Source organism: Pecten maximus, chromosome 15, assembly GCF_902652985.1.
Source record: "Pecten maximus chromosome 15, xPecMax1.1, whole genome shotgun sequence".
Taxonomy (NCBI): Eukaryota; Metazoa; Mollusca; class Bivalvia; order Pectinida; family Pectinidae; genus Pecten; species Pecten maximus.
Window position 1 is genome coordinate 17,490,185 of NC_047029.1, and position 19,283 is coordinate 17,509,467.

A 19,283-nucleotide genomic window follows, 5' to 3' on the forward strand; every position below is an offset into this window, starting at 1 on the left:
AACTTATGCTTTGGTGCATTATCTATCTTCCATCCGTAGTCCGGCTGGCTGTCTGGGGTTAACTTTTTAGCCCACCATCATCAGATGGTGGGCTATTAAAATAAACCTGCGTCCGTGGTCCGTGGTCCGTGGTCCGTCTGTCCCTCCGTCCATCCTTCCGTCCATAAACAATTTTGTTATCGCTATTTCTGAGAAAGTACCAAAGGGATCTTTCTCAAATTTCATATGTAGGTTGCCCTTGGTATGAAGTTGTGCATATTGCATTTTGGGACCGATCTGAAAACAACATGGCGGACAGGCAGCCATCTTGGATTTTGACTATTGAAGTTTGTTATTGCTATTTCTCAGAAAGTACTCAAGGGATCTTTCTCAAATTTCATATGTAGGTTGCCCTTGGTCCGTAGTTATGCATATTTTATTTACGGACCAGTCAGAAAACAACATGGCCAACAGCCAGCCATCTTGGATTTTGACAATTGAAGTTTGTTATCGCTAATTCTCAGAAAGTACTAAAGTAATCTTTCTGAAATTTCATATGTAGGTTCCCCTTGGTCCCTTGTTATGTATAGTGCATTTTGAAACCAGTCGGATAGCAACATGGTCGACAGGCAGCCATCTTGGATTTTGACAATTGAAGTTTGTTATCGCTATTTCTGAGAAAGCACTGAAGGGATCTTTCTTAAATTTGATATATAGATTGCCCTTGGTCCCTAGTTATACATATTTCATTTTGGGACCAGTCAGATAACATCATGGCCATTAGACAGCCATCTTGGATTTTGACAACTGAAGTTTGTTATCGCTATTTTCCAGAAGGTACTGAAGGAATCTTTCTCAAATTTCATATGTAGGTTCCCCTTGGTCTGTCGTATTGCATTTTTGGACCAATCTGAAAACATTGTCGACAGACAGTCATTTTCGCTTAATCTCAAATTTCATATATAAGTTCCCCCTGTTTGAAAAGTACTGGAGGGATGTTTCTCAATTTACACAGATTAGTAAGAGGAAGGGAAAAATAGAGAAAAGATCAATCTGACATGGAACCTATAAAGATCATTCAATGGTGGGGGTCAAGATCCCTCTGGGATCTCTTGTTCCTTTTAACAACTACTTCTCAAAAGCAAAGAGGCCTAGAGACCTGATATTGGTCATGTGTCATGCTGGAATACTACCAAGTTTGTTCAAATAAATGACCTGGACACTTATTTAAGGTCAATGTGGTCAAATATGCTGAAATCTTTAAACAACTTCTTCTTAACAACCAAGAGGGCCATGGACCTGATATTGGGTCTGTAGCATTCTGGGTTAAAGGGCTACCAAGTTTGTTCAAATGAATGACCTTGACCTTCATTGAAGGTCACATGGGTCAAATAGGCTAAAATCTGTAAACAATTTCTACTCAATAACCATGAGGCCCAGAGACTTGATGTTGGACCTGTTGCATGCTGAATTGAAGGGCTACCAAATCTGTTCAAATGAATGACCTTTACCTTCATTCAAGGTCACATGCGTGAAATAAGCTAAAATCTTCAAATGACTTCTTCTCAAAAACCAAGAGGCCAATGATGCATGCATGCATGCACTTAATATTAGGTCTGTAGCATACTGGGGTGAAGGGCTACCAAGTTTGTTCAAATGAATGACATTGAACTTCATTCAAGGTCATAGGTCAAATAGGCTAAATTATTCAAACAATGATTTCTGGATAACAAAGAGACCTGATATTAGGCCAGTTGTATATTGGAATGAAGGACTAGAAAATTTATTGACATAAATAAACCTAGCCTACGCTGATATTTGAATAAAGTGGTTATCAGCATAGTATCTGCTGAAATAACCTGAATCAACTTCAAAGTTGCTGTAGAGCCTGGTAAGTGATACAGGCCCATTGGGCCTCTTGTTTATTTATCTATCTTATTTATTTATTCTTTTTATCGCAGAAGGAACGGTTAGTAAAACCAAACTCAGGTGCCAAAGGGCTCTGGTCCAAAGACAGGAACAAGGAGATCAAATTCCCGAGTCAGCACCTTTGACTCAATTCTGAAAGGCATGCAGAATATGTTGCACACACCAGATCAAAACGTTAAAGGTAAGAGTCAAATGTTGTTATAACAGCCACATTGTGATGGAGGTTGTTCCATATTTTTTCAGTAAAAAAATGTCAGGGTCAAATGTTGTTATAACAATCATATCATTATGGAGGTTGTTCAACATTTACCAGTAAAAGGTAGACGTCGGGGTCAAATCTTGTTATAGCAATCATATTATCATGGCGGTTGTTCAACATTTACCAGTAAAAAGGTAGACGTCGGGGTCAAATCTTGTTATAGCCGTCATATTATCATGGAGGTTGTTCAACATTTACCAGTAAAAAGGTAGACGTCAGGGTCAAATCTTGTTATAGCCATCATATTATCATGGAGGTTGTTCAGTATTAATTTATTTACCAGTAAAAGGTAGACGTCGGGGTCAAATCTTGTTATAGCCATCATATTATCATGGCGGTTGTTCAGTATTAATTTATTTACCAGTAAAAAGGTAGACGTCGGGGTCAAATATTGTTATAGCCGTCATATTATCATGGAGGTTGTTCAGTATTAATTTATTTACCAGTAAAAAGGTAGACGTCGGGGTCAAATATTGTTATAGCCGTCATATTATCATGGACGTTGTTCAACATTTACCAGTAAAAAGGTAGACGTCGGGGTCAAATATTGTTATAGCCGTTATATTATCATGGAGGTTGTTCAGTATTAATCTATTTACTAGTAAAAAGGTAGACGTCGGGGTCAAATATTGTTATAGCCGTCATATTATCATGGAGGTTGTTCAACATTTACCAGTAAAAAGGTAGACGTCGGGGTCAAATATTGTTATAGCCGTCATATTATCATGGAGGTTGTTCAGTATTAATTTATTTACCAGTAAAAAGGTAGACGTTGGGGTCAAATATTGTTATAGCCGTCATATTATCATGGACGTTGTTCAACATTTACCAGTAAAAAGGTAGACGTCGGGGTCAAATATTGTTATAGCCGTTATATTATCATGGAGGTTGTTCAGTATTAATTTATTTACCAGTAAAAAGGTAGACGTTGGGGTCAAATATTGTTATAGCCGTCATATTATCATGGACGTTGTTCAACATTTACCAGTAAAAAGGTAGACGTCGGGGTCAAATATTGTTATAGCCGTTATATTATCATGGACGTTGTTCAGTATCAATTTATTTACCAGTAAAAAGGTAGACGTCGGGGTCAAATATTGTTATAGCCGTCATATTATCATGGACGTTGTTCAACATTTACCAGTAAAAAGGTAGACGTCAGGGTCAAATCTTGTTATAGCCATCATATTATCATGGAGGTTGTTCAGTATTAATTTATTTACCAGTAAAAGGTAGACGTCGGGGTCAAATATTGTTATAGCCATCATATTTTCATGGAGGTTGTTCAGTATTAATTTATTTACCAGTAAAAAGGTAGACGTTGGGGTCAAATATTGTTATAGCCGTCATATTATCATGGAGGTTGTTCAACATTTACCAGTAAAAAGGTAGACGTCGGGGTCAAATATTGTTATAGCCGTCATATTATCATGGAGGTTGTTCAGTATTAATTTATTTACCAGTAAAAAGGTAGACGTCGGGGTCAAATATTGTTATAGCCGTCATATTATCATGGAGGTTGTTCAGTATTAATTTATTTACCAGTAAAAAGGTAGACGTCGGGGTCAAATATTGTTATAGCCGTCATATTATCATGGAGGTTGTTCAACATTTACCAGTAAAAAGGTAGACGTCGGGGTCAAATATTGTTATAGCCGTCATATTATCATGGAGGTTGTTCAGTATTAATTTATTTACCAGTAAAAAGGTAGACGTCGGGGTCAAATATTGTTATAGCCGTCATATTATCATGGAGGTTGTTCAACATTTACCAGTAAAAAGGTAGACGTCGGGGTCAAATATTGTTATAGCCGTCATATTATCATGGCGGTTGTTCAATATTTTATCAATTAAACAATATCATACCCTACATAAAAACATCAAACATTTTATACTCTCGTATGATTTTTTTTTTCGGGGGGAGGGCTTACTGATTTACCCTGATTCCGTCCATTTGTTTACCACATTAGAGTTTGAAAAAAAATTTTTTAGGACTACTGTTGAAAGAAAAATGCTACAATACTGTTTCTAAAAAGCCAAAGTACCAAAAATAAAGATGAGTGTGTAGTCCTTCTTGTTGTACCAACTTATTTTCAGCTAATTAGGAATCAATTTGAGTTGTATTGATCTGAATTTTACAGAGAGCCAATGTCATCCGTCAGAATCAGGCACTTCCACATTTAAACAGCCTGATAGTAGGTCCAATGTCGCCTATCACCTGTGGTCACTAGGGGGATTCCAGGTAGTGGTCCGATGTGGTTACCATGGCACCATTCGGGACAATGTCCAGAAGGTCAGTGTACATAATGGGAGTGTGTGATAAGGTCAGACTAGTTCTTAGGATTTAAACTTCACCTTATACAATACTGTTCTGAAATGATCATAGCTGTTGATAAAACAACATAAAACTAAACCAGATCCAAGACTTTATACAATACTTGAATATAATGTTTGGACTATTTTTTACCTGTCAACTGAGATAATTTTTCATTGGTGAATCAGGTAAATCGGGTGAAGTAGTATGTTATCATCCCCTGCCAGAATATAGTAATATATTTACGTATCCAATATTCTGATTTCCACACTGACTTCAATTCATGGTCAGTTGATTGCATTGCTAGTGTTCAAGTGTAAATTTGTATTTCTACACTTACACAGTTGTCAAAAGTACATTTATGTACCAAGATGGAATACCAGTCATCAGAGGGCCTGGAACAGACCACACCCAGTGAAGCCTGTAGATCCTGGATCTCGGGGTATATCCGGCCTCACTGTAAACTGCTCAGAGGTAAGCATCGACCGTTATCCATCATAATTATCTCCCCTTGCATGAGCTTTCACTCATCAAAACCACATGATCAGTTTGCCCGATATGAAATCACATACTCTATACATAACTGAATAACTCATGTCTCCTGAGAGCTTCAGATATGCAAAATTCTGCTGAATATTTTTTTGTATTTATCCACAAGAGCATGAAATCACTATGAATCAATTAGAGCTGTAAATGATTTTGATCATGTTGTCTATGGCCCAACATGACCTTAAGTTACTTCAGTCTTAAAAAACTAAATCTTTCCAGCTCGTATACTTCAGTCTTAAAAAACTAAATCTTTCCAGCTCGTATTGATCCACTCAAGTCGGAGCTCATTGCACTGGAGGAAATCAGCTTAAGTCAACTGATAGGCTCACAGAAAACATTCAGGTAAGTACCAATTGATCTGATAGGCTCACAGAAAACACTCAGGTAGGTACCAATTGAGCTGATAGGCTCACAGAAAACATTCAAGTATATTACAATTGAGCTCATAGGCTCACAGAAAACATTCTGGTAGGTACCAATTGAGCTGATAGGCTAACAGAAAACATTCATGTAGGTAAAAATTGAGCTCATAGGCTCACAGAAAACATTCAGATATACATTGTATTACAATTGAGCTGATAGGCTCACAGAAAACATTCAGATATATTACAATTGAGCTGATAGGCTCACAGAAAACATTCAGATATATTACAATTGAGCTCATAGGCTCACAGTAAACATTCAGATATATTACAATTGAGCTGATAGGCTCACAGAAAACATTCAGATATATTACAATTGAGCTGATAGGCTCACAGAAAACATTCAAACAAGACAAATGATTGACCTACAGAAGACAGGTATTTAACCAATACAGATTTTATATCCTTGCTATTTGACCTGTAAGACAATGTAAGGTATTGTCACGTAACTATATTTATCATCCACCTGTCAGCTATCCAACAACATGACAATACCAGGGTATCTCGAGGAAGAATTTAGTATAATGGACCAGATTTGGTACAAATTAAAGAGATAGTTCAGAAACAATCCACATAATTACTGTTTATGGCATACAAATAGCATATTCAAAAGCTGGCAGCAGATTTTCATGAATTTCCATCCTCAGTGAATTTAGGAAATGTAGTTTACGATTAAAAAATAATGCTATCTTTATATTTAGCCCACCATCATCAGATGGTGGGCTATTCAAATCGCCCTGCGTCCGTGGTCCGTCGTCCGTCCGTCCGTCCGTCCGTCCCTCCGTCCGTCCCTCCGTCCGTCCGTCCGTAAACAATTCTTGTTATCACTATTTCTCAGAAAGTACTGAAGGGATCTTTCTCAAATTTCATATGTAGGTTCCCCTTGGTCCCTAGTTATGCATATTGCGTTTTGAGACCAATCGAAAAACAACATGGCCGACAGGCAGCCATCTTGGATTTTGACTGTTGAAGTTTGTTATCGCTATTTCTGAGAAAGTACTGGAGGGATCTTTCTCAAATTTCATATGAAGGTTCCCCTTGGTGCCTAGTTATGCATATTGCATTTTGAGACCAATCGGATAACAACATGGCCGACAGGCAGCCATCTTGGATTTTGACAATTGAAGTTTGTTATCGCTATTTCTGAGAAAGTACTGAAGGGATCTTTCTCAAATTTCATATGTAGGTTTCCCTTGGTGCCTAGTTATGCATATTGCGATTTGAGACTAATCGGAAAACAATATGGCCGACAGGCAGCCATCTTGGATTTTGACAGTTGAATTTGTTATCGCTATTTCTGAGAAAGTACTGAAGGGATCTTTCTCAAATTTCATATGAAGGTTTCCCTTGGTGCCTAATTATGCATATTGCGATTTGAGACCAATCGGATAACAACATGGCCGACAGGCAGCCATCTTGGATTTTGACAATTGAAGTTTGTTATCGCTATTTCTGAGAAAGTACTGAAGGGATCTTTCTCAAATTTCATATGTAGGCTCCCCTTGGTGCCTAGTTATGCATATTGCGATTTGAGACCAATCGGAAAACAATATGGCCGACAGGCAGCCATCTTGGATTTTGACAATTAAAGTTTGTTATCGCTATTTCTGAGAAAGTACTGAAGGGATCTTTCTCAAATTGCATATGTAAGTTTCCCTTGGTGCCTAGTTATGCATATTGCGTTTTGAGACTAATCTGAAAACAACATGGCCGACAGGCAGCCATCTTGGATTTTGACAGTTGAAGTTTGTTATCGCTATTTCTGAGAAAGTGCTGAAAGGATCTTTCTCAAATTTCATAAGTAGGTTCCCCTTGGTCCCTTGTATTGCATTTTTGGACCAGTCTGTCCTGAAAACAACCTGACAAACAAACAGCCATTATCGTTAAATCTCAAATTTCTTATATAGCTAGGATTCCCTTGTTTGAAAGTACTGGAGGGATGTCTCAATTTGCACAGATTAGAGTAAAATGAAGGGAAAAGTAGAGAAAAGATCAATCTGACATGGAACCTATGTAGATCATTCAATGGTGGGCGCCAAGATCCCTCTGGGATCTCTTGTTTATTCTAATACTGCCCTTGCTGCTTCAAGGACTTTTAACATAGTAATAACGACATCAAAATCTAAGATGAAAAAATCAAAAGGTAGAGAAAACTGGACCCAAAACTAACAGCTTACTGAGGAAGAAGTAATTATTAATGGGTTAAATGTCTGGTATTACGTCCTTTTGACCTGTCAGTGGAATGAATCATTGAATGTTTTTTCTTTTCAGGCCTGGGGATGTCTTCCTGATGCTTCAAAATATATTCCACAAACTCCATCTGTAAGTGTCCAATGCTGGCAGATTTTATGACATATTGTATGTCCATGGTAAATTTGGGGGGGGGGGGTTGGAGACACAATGTCCCTATCAGTTGAGTTTGGTGCTGATCCTGATAAAACTGCCGTGGATCCTAAAAATACCAGAGGTCTCACATAAAAATCCAGCTAATGAGTAAGGAGGAGTGATCCCAACACAGAGTTTCTTGATTAACTGTGAGTGAATTTATTACCATAACATGATGCTGTGCCGTCCAGTCATGGGTTTCAGTGATTTCTGTAAGAGCTGTCACCCTTTCTTCACTACAGCATTTTAAACTTGTCCGCTCATTTTTAGCTCACCTGGTCCGAAGGAAGCCATACCGTGGCGTCGTCATCCGTCTGTCATACGTCGTCCGTCCGTCCGTCAACAATTTACTTCTTCTTCATAACCGCTGATCAGAATTTGATCAAATTTGGTCAGAAGCATCCCTATGGGTAGGGGACTCAAAATTGTACAAATGATGGGGCTGGCCCCCCAGGGGCCTGAGGGGCGGGGCCAAAAGGGGTCAATTTGGCTATATTGATATAAACAACTTCTTCTCTGAAACCAAACAATGGATATCGCTCATATTTGCCTGGTAGCATCACTATGGGGTGAGGATTCAAAATTGTACAAATGATGGGACTGGCCTCCCAGGGGTCTGAGGGGCGGGCCAAAAGGGGTCAATTGGGCTATATTGATATAAACGACTTCTTCTCTGAAACTGAGCAATGGATATCGCTCATATTTGCCTGGTAGCATCACTATGGGGTGAGGATTTAAAATTGTACAAATGATGGGGCTGGCCCCCCAGGGGCCTGAGGGGCGGGGCCAAATGTGGTCAATTTGGCTATATTGATACAAACAACTTCTTCTCTGAAACCAAGCAATGGATATCGCTCATATTTGCCTGTTATCATCACTACGGGGTGGGGATTCAAAATTGTACAAATGATAGGGCTGTTCCCCCAGGGGCCTGAGGGGCGGGGCCAAATATGGTCAATTTAGCTATATTGATATAAACGACTTCTACTCTAAAACCGAGCAATGGATATCGCTCATATTTGCCTGGTAGCATCACTATGGGGTGAGGATTCAAAATTGTACAAATGATTGGGCTGGCCCCCCAAGGGGCCTGAGGGGCGGGGCCAAAACGGGTCAATTGGTCTATATTGATATAAACGACTTCTTTTCTGAAACCGAGCAATGGATATCGCTCATATTTGCCTGGTAGCATCACTATGGGGTGAGGATTCAAAATTGTATAAATGATGGGGCTGGTCCCCCAGGGGCCTGAGGGGCGGGGCCAAATGTGGTCAATTTGGCTATATTGATATAAACGACTTCTGCTCTGAAACTAAGCAATGGATATCACTCATATTTGCCTGGTAGCATCCCTATGGGGTGGGGATTCAAAATTGTACAAATGGTGGGGCTGACCCCCAAGGGGCCTGAGAGGCGGGGCCAAAATTGGTCAATTTGTTTAAACAACTTCTTCTCTGAAACTAAGCAATGGATATTACTCACATTTGTATGGTAGCATGGTTATTAGGTGGGGATTCAAAACTGTACAAATGTTTGGGTTGACCCAGGCCGCCAGGGGCTGAGGGGTGGGGCCAAGAGGGGTCTATTTGGCTAAATTGATTTAAACAAATTATTCTCTGAAATTTAGCAATGGTTTGACTGGTAGCATCCTATTGGGGTAGGGATTCAAAATTGTATAAAGGAAAGAGCTGACCCTCCAGGGGGCAGAGGGCAGGGTCAAAAGGGGTCAATTAGTCTTAACAAGATCTTCTCTGAAACTAAGTAATATGGATATCACTCACATTTGTGTGGTAGCATCCCTATGGGGTCGCGCCAAAAGTCAATTTCATTTCATGGATTAATGCACTTTTTGGCATTTTTAGCATTAAAATAAAACCAATGTACATTGCCCATATAAAATGCTTATGATATATATTGACATAGCCATACCAGCGACAAATATACTTCAGCATCATTCTTGTTTCATATCTCATGAAACCAGGTGAGCGATACAGGCCCTCTGGGCCTCTTGTTCAGCTTGACACTTTGTAGGCTTTATTGTCATGACCTGTCATTGTATTTTCTGAAGCAGAATTTTGATATGACTATCTGGGTATTATTAGCTCATCTGCCCGAAGGGCAAGTGAGCTTATGCTGTGGCGCGGCGTCCGTCGCCCGGCCGTCCTTCCGGCGTCAACTTTTCAATTCAAGCAACTTCTTCTCAATAACCAAAAGGCCCAGAGACCTAATATTGGGCCTGAAGCATGCTGGGGTGAAGGGCTACCAAGTTTGTTCAAATGAATAAAGTTGACCTTCATTCAAGGTCACAGGGGTAAAAAAGGCTCAAATCTTTAAACAACTTCTTCTCAATAACCAAGAGCCCCAGGGAGTTGATATTGGGTCTGTAGCATGCTGGAGAGAAGGGCTACCAAGTTCGTTTCAAATGAATGACCTTGTCCTTCATTCAAGGTCACAGGGGTCAAATATGCTAAACAAAATTTAAACGACTTCTTCTAAATAACCAAAAGACCCAGGGAGTTGATATGGGTCTGTAGCATGCTGGGGTGAAGGGCTACCAAGTTTGTTCAAATGGATGACCTTGACCTTCATTCAAGGTCACAGGAGTCAAAAAGGCGAAAATCTTTAAAACGACTTCTTCTCAAAAACCAAGAGTCCATGGGAGTTGATATTGGGTCTGTAGCATGCTGGTATGAAGGGCTACCAAGTTTGTACAAATGAATTACCTTGACCTTCATTCAAGGTCACAGGAGTCAAAAAGGCTAAAATCTTTAAACAGCTTCTTCTCAATAACCAAGAGTCCCAGAGACCTAATGTTTGGCCTGTAGCATGCTGGGGTGAAGGGCTCCCAAGTTTGTTCAAATGAATGACCTTGACTTTCATTCAAGGTCACATAGTTAAAAAATGCTAAAATCTTTAAACGACTTCTTCTCAATAACCAAGAGTCCTAGGGAGTTGATATTGGGTCTGTAGCATGCTGGGGTGAAGGGCTACCAAATTTGTTCAAATGAATGCCCTTGACCTTCATTCAAGGTCACAGGAGTCAAAAAGACTCCAATCTTTAAACGACTTCTTCTCAAAAGCAAAGAGGCCTAGAGACCTGATATTGGTCATGTGTCATGCTGGAATACTACCAAGTTTGTTCAAATAAATGACCTGGACACTTATTTAAGGTCAATGTGGTCAAATATGCTGAAATCTTTAAACAACTTCTTCTTAACAACCAAGAGGGCCATGGACCTGATATTGGGTCTGTAGCATTCTGGGTTAAAGGGCTACCAAGTTTGTTCAAATGAATGACCTTGACCTTCATTGAAGGTCACATGGGTCAAATAGGCTAAAATCTGTAAACAATTTCTACTCAATAACCATGAGGCCCAGAGACTTGATGTTGGACCTGTTGCATGCTGAATTGAAGGGCTACCAAATCTGTTCAAATGAATGACCTTTACCTTCATTCAAGGTCACATGCGTGAAATAAGCTAAAATCTTCAAATGACTTCTTCTCAAAAACCAAGAGGCCAATGATGCATGCATGCATGCACTTAATATTAGGTCTGTAGCATACTGGGGTGAAGGGCTACCAAGTTTGTTCAAATGAATGACATTGAACTTCATTCAAGGTCATAGGTCAAATAGGCTAAATTATTCAAACAATGATTTCTGGATAACAAAGAGACCTGATATTAGGCCAGTTGTATATTGGAATGAAGGACTAGAAAATTTATTGACATAAATAAACCTAGCCTACGCTGATATTTGAATAAAGTGGTTATCAGCATAGTATCTGCTGAAATAACCTGAATCAACTTCAAAGTTGCTGTAGAGCCTGGTAAGTGATACAGGCCCATTGGGCCTCTTGTTTATTTATCTATCTTATTTATTTATTCTTTTTATCGCAGAAGGAACGGTTAGTAAAAACCAAACTCAGGTGCCAAAGGGCTCTGGTCCAAAGACAGGAACAAGGAGATCAAATTCCCGAGTCAGCACCTTTGACTCAATTCTGAAAGGCATGCAGAATATGTTGCACACACCAGATCAAAACGTTAAAGGTAAGAGTCAAATGTTGTTATAACAGCCACATTGTGATGGAGGTTGTTCCATATTTTTTCAGTAAAAAATGTCAGGGTCAAATGTTGTTATAACAATCATATCATTATGGAGGTTGTTCAACATTTACCAGTAAAAGGTAGACGTCGGGGTCAAATCTTGTTATAGCAATCATATTATCATGGCGGTTGTTCAACATTTACCAGTAAAAAAGGTAGACGTCGGGGTCAAATCTTGTTATAGCCGTCATATTATCATGGAGGTTGTTCAACATTTACCAGTAAAAAGGTAGACGTCAGGGTCAAATCTTGTTATAGCCATCATATTATCATGGAGGTTGTTCAGTATTAATTTATTTACCAGTAAAAGGTAGACGTCGGGGTCAAATCTTGTTATAGCCATCATATTATCATGGCGGTTGTTCAGTATTAATTTATTTACCAGTAAAAAGGTAGACGTCGGGGTCAAATATTGTTATAGCCGTCATATTATCATGGAGGTTGTTCAGTATTAATTTATTTACCAGTAAAAAGGTAGACGTCGGGGTCAAATATTGTTATAGCCGTCATATTATCATGGACGTTGTTCAACATTTACCAGTAAAAAGGTAGACGTCGGGGTCAAATATTGTTATAGCCGTTATATTATCATGGAGGTTGTTCAGTATTAATCTATTTACTAGTAAAAAGGTAGACGTCGGGGTCAAATATTGTTATAGCCGTCATATTATCATGGAGGTTGTTCAACATTTACCAGTAAAAAGGTAGACGTCGGGGTCAAATATTGTTATAGCCGTCATATTATCATGGAGGTTGTTCAGTATTAATTTATTTACCAGTAAAAAGGTAGACGTTGGGGTCAAATATTGTTATAGCCGTCATATTATCATGGACGTTGTTCAACATTTACCAGTAAAAAGGTAGACGTCGGGGTCAAATATTGTTATAGCCGTTATATTATCATGGAGGTTGTTCAGTATTAATTTATTTACCAGTAAAAAGGTAGACGTTGGGGTCAAATATTGTTATAGCCGTCATATTATCATGGACGTTGTTCAACATTTACCAGTAAAAAGGTAGACGTCGGGGTCAAATATTGTTATAGCCGTTATATTATCATGGACGTTGTTCAGTATCAATTTATTTACCAGTAAAAAGGTAGACGTCGGGGTCAAATATTGTTATAGCCGTCATATTATCATGGACGTTGTTCAACATTTACCAGTAAAAAGGTAGACGTCAGGGTCAAATCTTGTTATAGCCATCATATTATCATGGAGGTTGTTCAGTATTAATTTATTTACCAGTAAAAGGTAGACGTCGGGGTCAAATATTGTTATAGCCATCATATTTTCATGGAGGTTGTTCAGTATTAATTTATTTACCAGTAAAAAGGTAGACGTTGGGGTCAAATATTGTTATAGCCGTCATATTATCATGGAGGTTGTTCAACATTTACCAGTAAAAAGGTAGACGTCGGGGTCAAATATTGTTATAGCCGTCATATTATCATGGAGGTTGTTCAGTATTAATTTATTTACCAGTAAAAAGGTAGACGTCGGGGGTCAAATATTGTTATAGCCGTCATATTATCATGGAGGTTGTTCAGTATTAATTTATTTACCAGTAAAAAGGTAGACGTCGGGGTCAAATATTGTTATAGCCGTCATATTATCATGGAGGTTGTTCAACATTTACCAGTAAAAAGGTAGACGTCGGGGTCAAATATTGTTATAGCCGTCATATTATCATGGAGGTTGTTCAGTATTAATTTATTTACCAGTAAAAAGGTAGACGTCGGGGTCAAATATTGTTATAGCCGTCATATTATCATGGAGGTTGTTCAACATTTACCAGTAAAAAGGTAGACGTCGGGGTCAAATATTGTTATAGCCGTCATATTATCATGGCGGTTGTTCAATATTTTATCAATTAAACAATATCATACCCTACATAAAAACATCAAACATTTTATACTCTCGTATGATTTTTTTTTTCGGGGGGAGGGCTTACTGATTTACCCTGATTCCGTCCATTTGTTTACCACATTAGAGTTTGAAAAAAAATTTTTTAGGACTACTGTTGAAAGAAAAATGCTACAATACTGTTTCTAAAAAGCCAAAGTACCAAAAATAAAGATGAGTGTGTAGTCCTTCTTGTTGTACCAACTTATTTTCAGCTAATTAGGAATCAATTTGAGTTGTATTGATCTGAATTTTACAGAGAGCCAATGTCATCCGTCAGAATCAGGCACTTCCACATTTAAACAGCCTGATAGTAGGTCCAATGTCGCCTATCACCTGTGGTCACTAGGGGGATTCCAGGTAGTGGTCCGATGTGGTTACCATGGCACCATTCGGGACAATGTCCAGAAGGTCAGTGTACATAATGGGAGTGTGTGATAAGGTCAGACTAGTTCTTAGGATTTAAACTTCACCTTATACAATACTGTTCTGAAATGATCATAGCTGTTGATAAAACAACATAAAACTAAACCAGATCCAAGACTTTATACAATACTTGAATATAATGTTTGGACTATTTTTTACCTGTCAACTGAGATAATTTTTCATTGGTGAATCAGGTAAATCGGGTGAAGTAGTATGTTATCATCCCCTGCCAGAATATAGTAATATATTTACGTATCCAATATTCTGATTTCCACACTGACTTCAATTCATGGTCAGTTGATTGCATTGCTAGTGTTCAAGTGTAAATTTGTATTTCTACACTTACACAGTTGTCAAAAGTACATTTATGTACCAAGATGGAATACCAGTCATCAGAGGGCCTGGAACAGACCACACCCAGTGAAGCCTGTAGATCCTGGATCTCGGGGTATATCCGGCCTCACTGTAAACTGCTCAGAGGTAAGCATCGACCGTTATCCATCATAATTATCTCCCCTTGCATGAGCTTTCACTCATCAAAACCACATGATCAGTTTGCCCGATATGAAATCACATACTCTATACATAACTGAATAACTCATGTCTCCTGAGAGCTTCAGATATGCAAAATTCTGCTGAATATTTTTTTGTATTTATCCACAAGAGCATGAAATCACTATGAATCAATTAGAGCTGTAAATGATTTTGATCATGTTGTCTATGGCCCAACATGACCTTAAGTTACTTCAGTCTTAAAAAACTAAATCTTTCCAGCTCGTATACTTCAGTCTTAAAAAACTAAATCTTTCCAGCTCGTATTGATCCACTCAAGTCGGAGCTCATTGCACTGGAGGAAATCAGCTTAAGTCAACTGATAGGCTCACAGAAAACATTCAGGTAAGTACCAATTGATCTGATAGGCTCACAGAAAACACTCAGGTAGGTACCAATTGAGCTGATAGGCTCACAGAAAACATTCAAGTATATTACAATTGAGCTCATAGGCTCACAGAAAACATTCTGGTAGGTACCAATTGAGCTGATAGGCTAACAGAAAACATTCATGTAGGTAAAAATTGAGCTCATAGGCTCACAGAAAACATTCAGATATACATTGTATTACAATTGAGCTGATAGGCTCACAGAAAACATTCAGATATATTACAATTGAGCTGATAGGCTCACAGAAAACATTCAGATATATTACAATTGAGCTCATAGGCTCACAGTAAACATTCAGATATATTACAATTGAGCTGATAGGCTCACAGAAAACATTCAGATATATTACAATTGAGCTGATAGGCTCACAGAAAACATTCAAACAAGACAAATGATTGACCTACAGAAGACAGGTATTTAACCAATACAGATTTTATATCCTTGCTATTTGACCTGTAAGACAATGTAAGGTATTGTCACGTAACTATATTTATCATCCACCTGTCAGCTATCCAACAACATGACAATACCAGGGTATCTCGAGGAAGAATTTAGTATAATGGACCAGATTTGGTACAAATTAAAGAGATAGTTCAGAAACAATCCACATAATTACTGTTTATGGCATACAAATAGCATATTCAAAAGCTGGCAGCAGATTTTCATGAATTTCCATCCTCAGTGAATTTAGGAAATGTAGTTTACGATTAAAAAATAATGCTATCTTTATATTTAGCCCACCATCATCAGATGGTGGGCTATTCAAATCGCCCTGCGTCCGTGGTCCGTCGTCCGTCCGTCCGTCCGTCCGTCCCTCCGTCCGTCCCTCCGTCCGTCCGTCCGTAAACAATTCTTGTTATCACTATTTCTCAGAAAGTACTGAAGGGATCTTTCTCAAATTTCATATGTAGGTTCCCCTTGGTCCCTAGTTATGCATATTGCGTTTTGAGACCAATCGAAAAACAACATGGCCGACAGGCAGCCATCTTGGATTTTGACTGTTGAAGTTTGTTATCGCTATTTCTGAGAAAGTACTGGAGGGATCTTTCTCAAATTTCATATGAAGGTTCCCCTTGGTGCCTAGTTATGCATATTGCATTTTGAGACCAATCGGATAACAACATGACCGACAGGCAGCCATCTTGGATTTTGACAATTGAAGTTTGTTATCGCTATTTCTGAGAAAGTACTGAAGGGATCTTTCTCAAATTTCATATGTAGGTTTCCCTTGGTGCCTAGTTATGCATATTGCGATTTGAGACTAATCGGAAAACAATATGGCCGACAGGCAGCCATCTTGGATTTTGACAGTTGAATTTGTTATCGCTATTTCTGAGAAAGTACTGAAGGGATCTTTCTCAAATTTCATATGAAGGTTTCCCTTGGTGCCTAATTATGCATATTGCGATTTGAGACCAATCGGATAACAACATGGCCGACAGGCAGCCATCTTGGATTTTGACAATTGAAGTTTGTTATCGCTATTTCTGAGAAAGTACTGAAGGGATCTTTCTCAAATTTCATATGTAGGCTCCCCTTGGTGCCTAGTTATGCATATTGCGATTTGAGACCAATCGGAAAACAATATGGCCGACAGGCAGCCATCTTGGATTTTGACAATTAAAGTTTGTTATCGCTATTTCTGAGAAAGTACTGAAGGGATCTTTCTCAAATTGCATATGTAAGTTTCCCTTGGTGCCTAGTTATGCATATTGCGTTTTGAGACTAATCTGAAAACAACATGGCCGACAGGCAGCCATCTTGGATTTTGACAGTTGAAGTTTGTTATCGCTATTTCTGAGAAAGTGCTGAAAGGATCTTTCTCAAATTTCATAAGTAGGTTCCCCTTGGTCCCTTGTATTGCATTTTTGGACCAGTCTGTCCTGAAAACAACCTGACAAACAAACAGCCATTATCGTTAAATCTCAAATTTCTTATATAGCTAGGATTCCCTTGTTTGAAAAGTACTGGAGGGATGTCTCAATTTGCACAGATTAGAGTAAAATGAAGGGAAAAGTAGAGAAAAGATCGATCTGACATGGAACCTATGTAGATCATTCAATGGTGGGCGCCAAGATCCCTCTGGGATCTCTTGTTTATTCTAATACTGCCCTTGCTGCTTCAAGGACTTTTAACATAGTAATAACGACATCAAAATCTAAGATGAAAAAATCAAAAGGTAGAGAAAACTGGACCCAAAACTAACAGCTTACTGAGGAAGAAGTAATTATTAATGGGTTAAATGTCTGGTATTACGTCCTTTTGACCTGTCAGTGGAATGAATCATTGAATGTTTTTTCTTTTCAGGCCTGGGGATGTCTTCCTGATGCTTCAAAATATATTCCACAAACTCCATCTGTAAGTGTCCAATGCTGGCAGATTTTATGACATATTGTATGTCCATGGTAAATTTGGGGGGGGGGGGTTGGAGACACAATGTCCCTATCAGTTGAGTTTGGTGCTGATCCTGATAAAACTGCCGTGGATCCTAAAAAATACCAGAGGTCTCACATAAAAATCCAGCTAATGAGTAAGGAGGAGTGATCCCAACACAGAGTTTCTTGATTAACTGTGAGTGAATTTATTACCATAACATGATGCTGTGCCGTCCAGTCATGGGTTTCAGTGATTTCTGTAAGAGCTGTCACCCTTTCTTCACTACAGCATTTTAAACTTGTCCGCTCATTTTTAGCTCACCTGGTCCGAAGGAAGCCATACCGTGGCGTCGTCATCCGTCTGTCATACGTCGTCCGTCCGTCCGTCAACAATTTACTTCTTCTTCATAACCGCTGATCAGAATTTGATCAAATTTGGTCAGAAGCATCCCTATGGGTAGGGGACTCAAAATTGTACAAATGATGGGGCTGGCCCCCCAGGGGCCTGAGGGGCGGGGCCAAAAGGGGTCAATTTTGCTATATTGATATAAACAACTTCTTCTCTGAAACCAAACAATGGATATCGCTCATATTTGCCTGGTAGCATCACTATGGGGTGAGGATTCAAAATTGTACAAATGATGGGACTGGCCTCCCAGGGGTCTGAGGGGCGGGCCAAAAGGGGTCAATTGGGCTATATTGATATAAACGACTTCTTCTCTGAAACTGAGCAATGGATATCGCTCATATTTGCCTGGTAGCATCACTATGGGGTGAGGATTTAAAATTGTACAAATGATGGGGCTGGCCCCCCAGGGGCCTGAGGGGCGGGGCCAAATGTGGTCAATTTGGCTATATTGATACAAACAACTTCTTCTCTGAAACCAAGCAATGGATATCGCTCATATTTGCCTGTTATCATCACTACGGGGTGGGGATTCAAAATTGTACAAATGATAGGGCTGTTCCCCCAGGGGCCTGAGGGGCGGGGCCAAATATGGTCAATTTAGCTATATTGATATAAACGACTTCTACTCTAAAACCGAGCAATGGATATCGCTCATATTTGCCTGGTAGCATCACTATGGGGTGAGGATTCAAAATTGTACAAATGATTGGGCTGGCCCCCCAAGGGGCCTGAGGGGCGGGGCCAAAACGGGTCAATTGGTCTATATTGATATAAACGACTTCTTTTCTGAAACCGAGCAATGGATATCGCTCATATTTGCCTGGTAGCATCACTATGGGGTGAGGATTCAAAATTGTACAAATGATGGGGCTGTTTCCCCAGGGGCCTGAGGGGCGGGGCCAAATGTGGTCAATTTGGCTATATTGATATAAACGACTTCTGCTCTGAAACTAAGCAATGGATATCACTCATATTTGCCTGGTAGCATCCCTATGGGGTGGGGATTCAAAACTGTACAAATGGTGGGGCTGACCCCCAAGGGGCCTGAGAGGTGGGGCCAAAATTGGTCAATTTGTTTAAACAACTTCTTCTCTGAAACTAAGCAATGGATATTACTCACATTTGTATGGTAGCATGGTTATTGGATGGGGATTCAAAACTGTACAAATGTTTGGGTTGACCCAGGCCGCCAGGGGCTGAGGGGTGGGGCCAAGAGGGGTCTATTTGGCTAAATTGATTTAAACAAATTATTCTCTGAAATTTAGCAATGGTTTGACTGGTAGC

The 19,283-nt window shown here is 39.3% G+C and overlaps 1 protein-coding gene across 2 annotated transcripts in view; it reads left to right on the forward strand.

Moving 5' to 3' along the window:
- LOC117343502 (little elongation complex subunit 2-like) overlaps positions 1-19,283 on the forward strand; it is a 55,626-nt gene that overhangs the window by 32,046 nt on the left and 4,297 nt on the right. The window contains exons 12-16 of one of the 2 annotated variants that reach the window (XR_004536021.1): positions 1,941-2,089; positions 4,309-4,460; positions 4,826-4,955; positions 5,288-5,372; positions 7,724-7,774. Coding sequence is in view for 1 of the 2 variants with exons in the window: in XM_033905874.1 (XP_033761765.1) it covers positions 11,737-11,886; positions 14,107-14,258; positions 14,624-14,753; positions 15,086-15,170; positions 17,523-17,573 (568 nt within the window). In the remaining variant the exon portion in view is untranslated. Of the gene's footprint in view, positions 1-1,940; positions 2,090-4,308; positions 4,461-4,825; positions 4,956-5,287; positions 5,373-7,723; positions 7,775-11,736; positions 11,887-14,106; positions 14,259-14,623; positions 14,754-15,085; positions 15,171-17,522; positions 17,574-19,283 lie in introns of those variants that run through there. The other variant, XM_033905874.1, reaches the window with a different exon arrangement.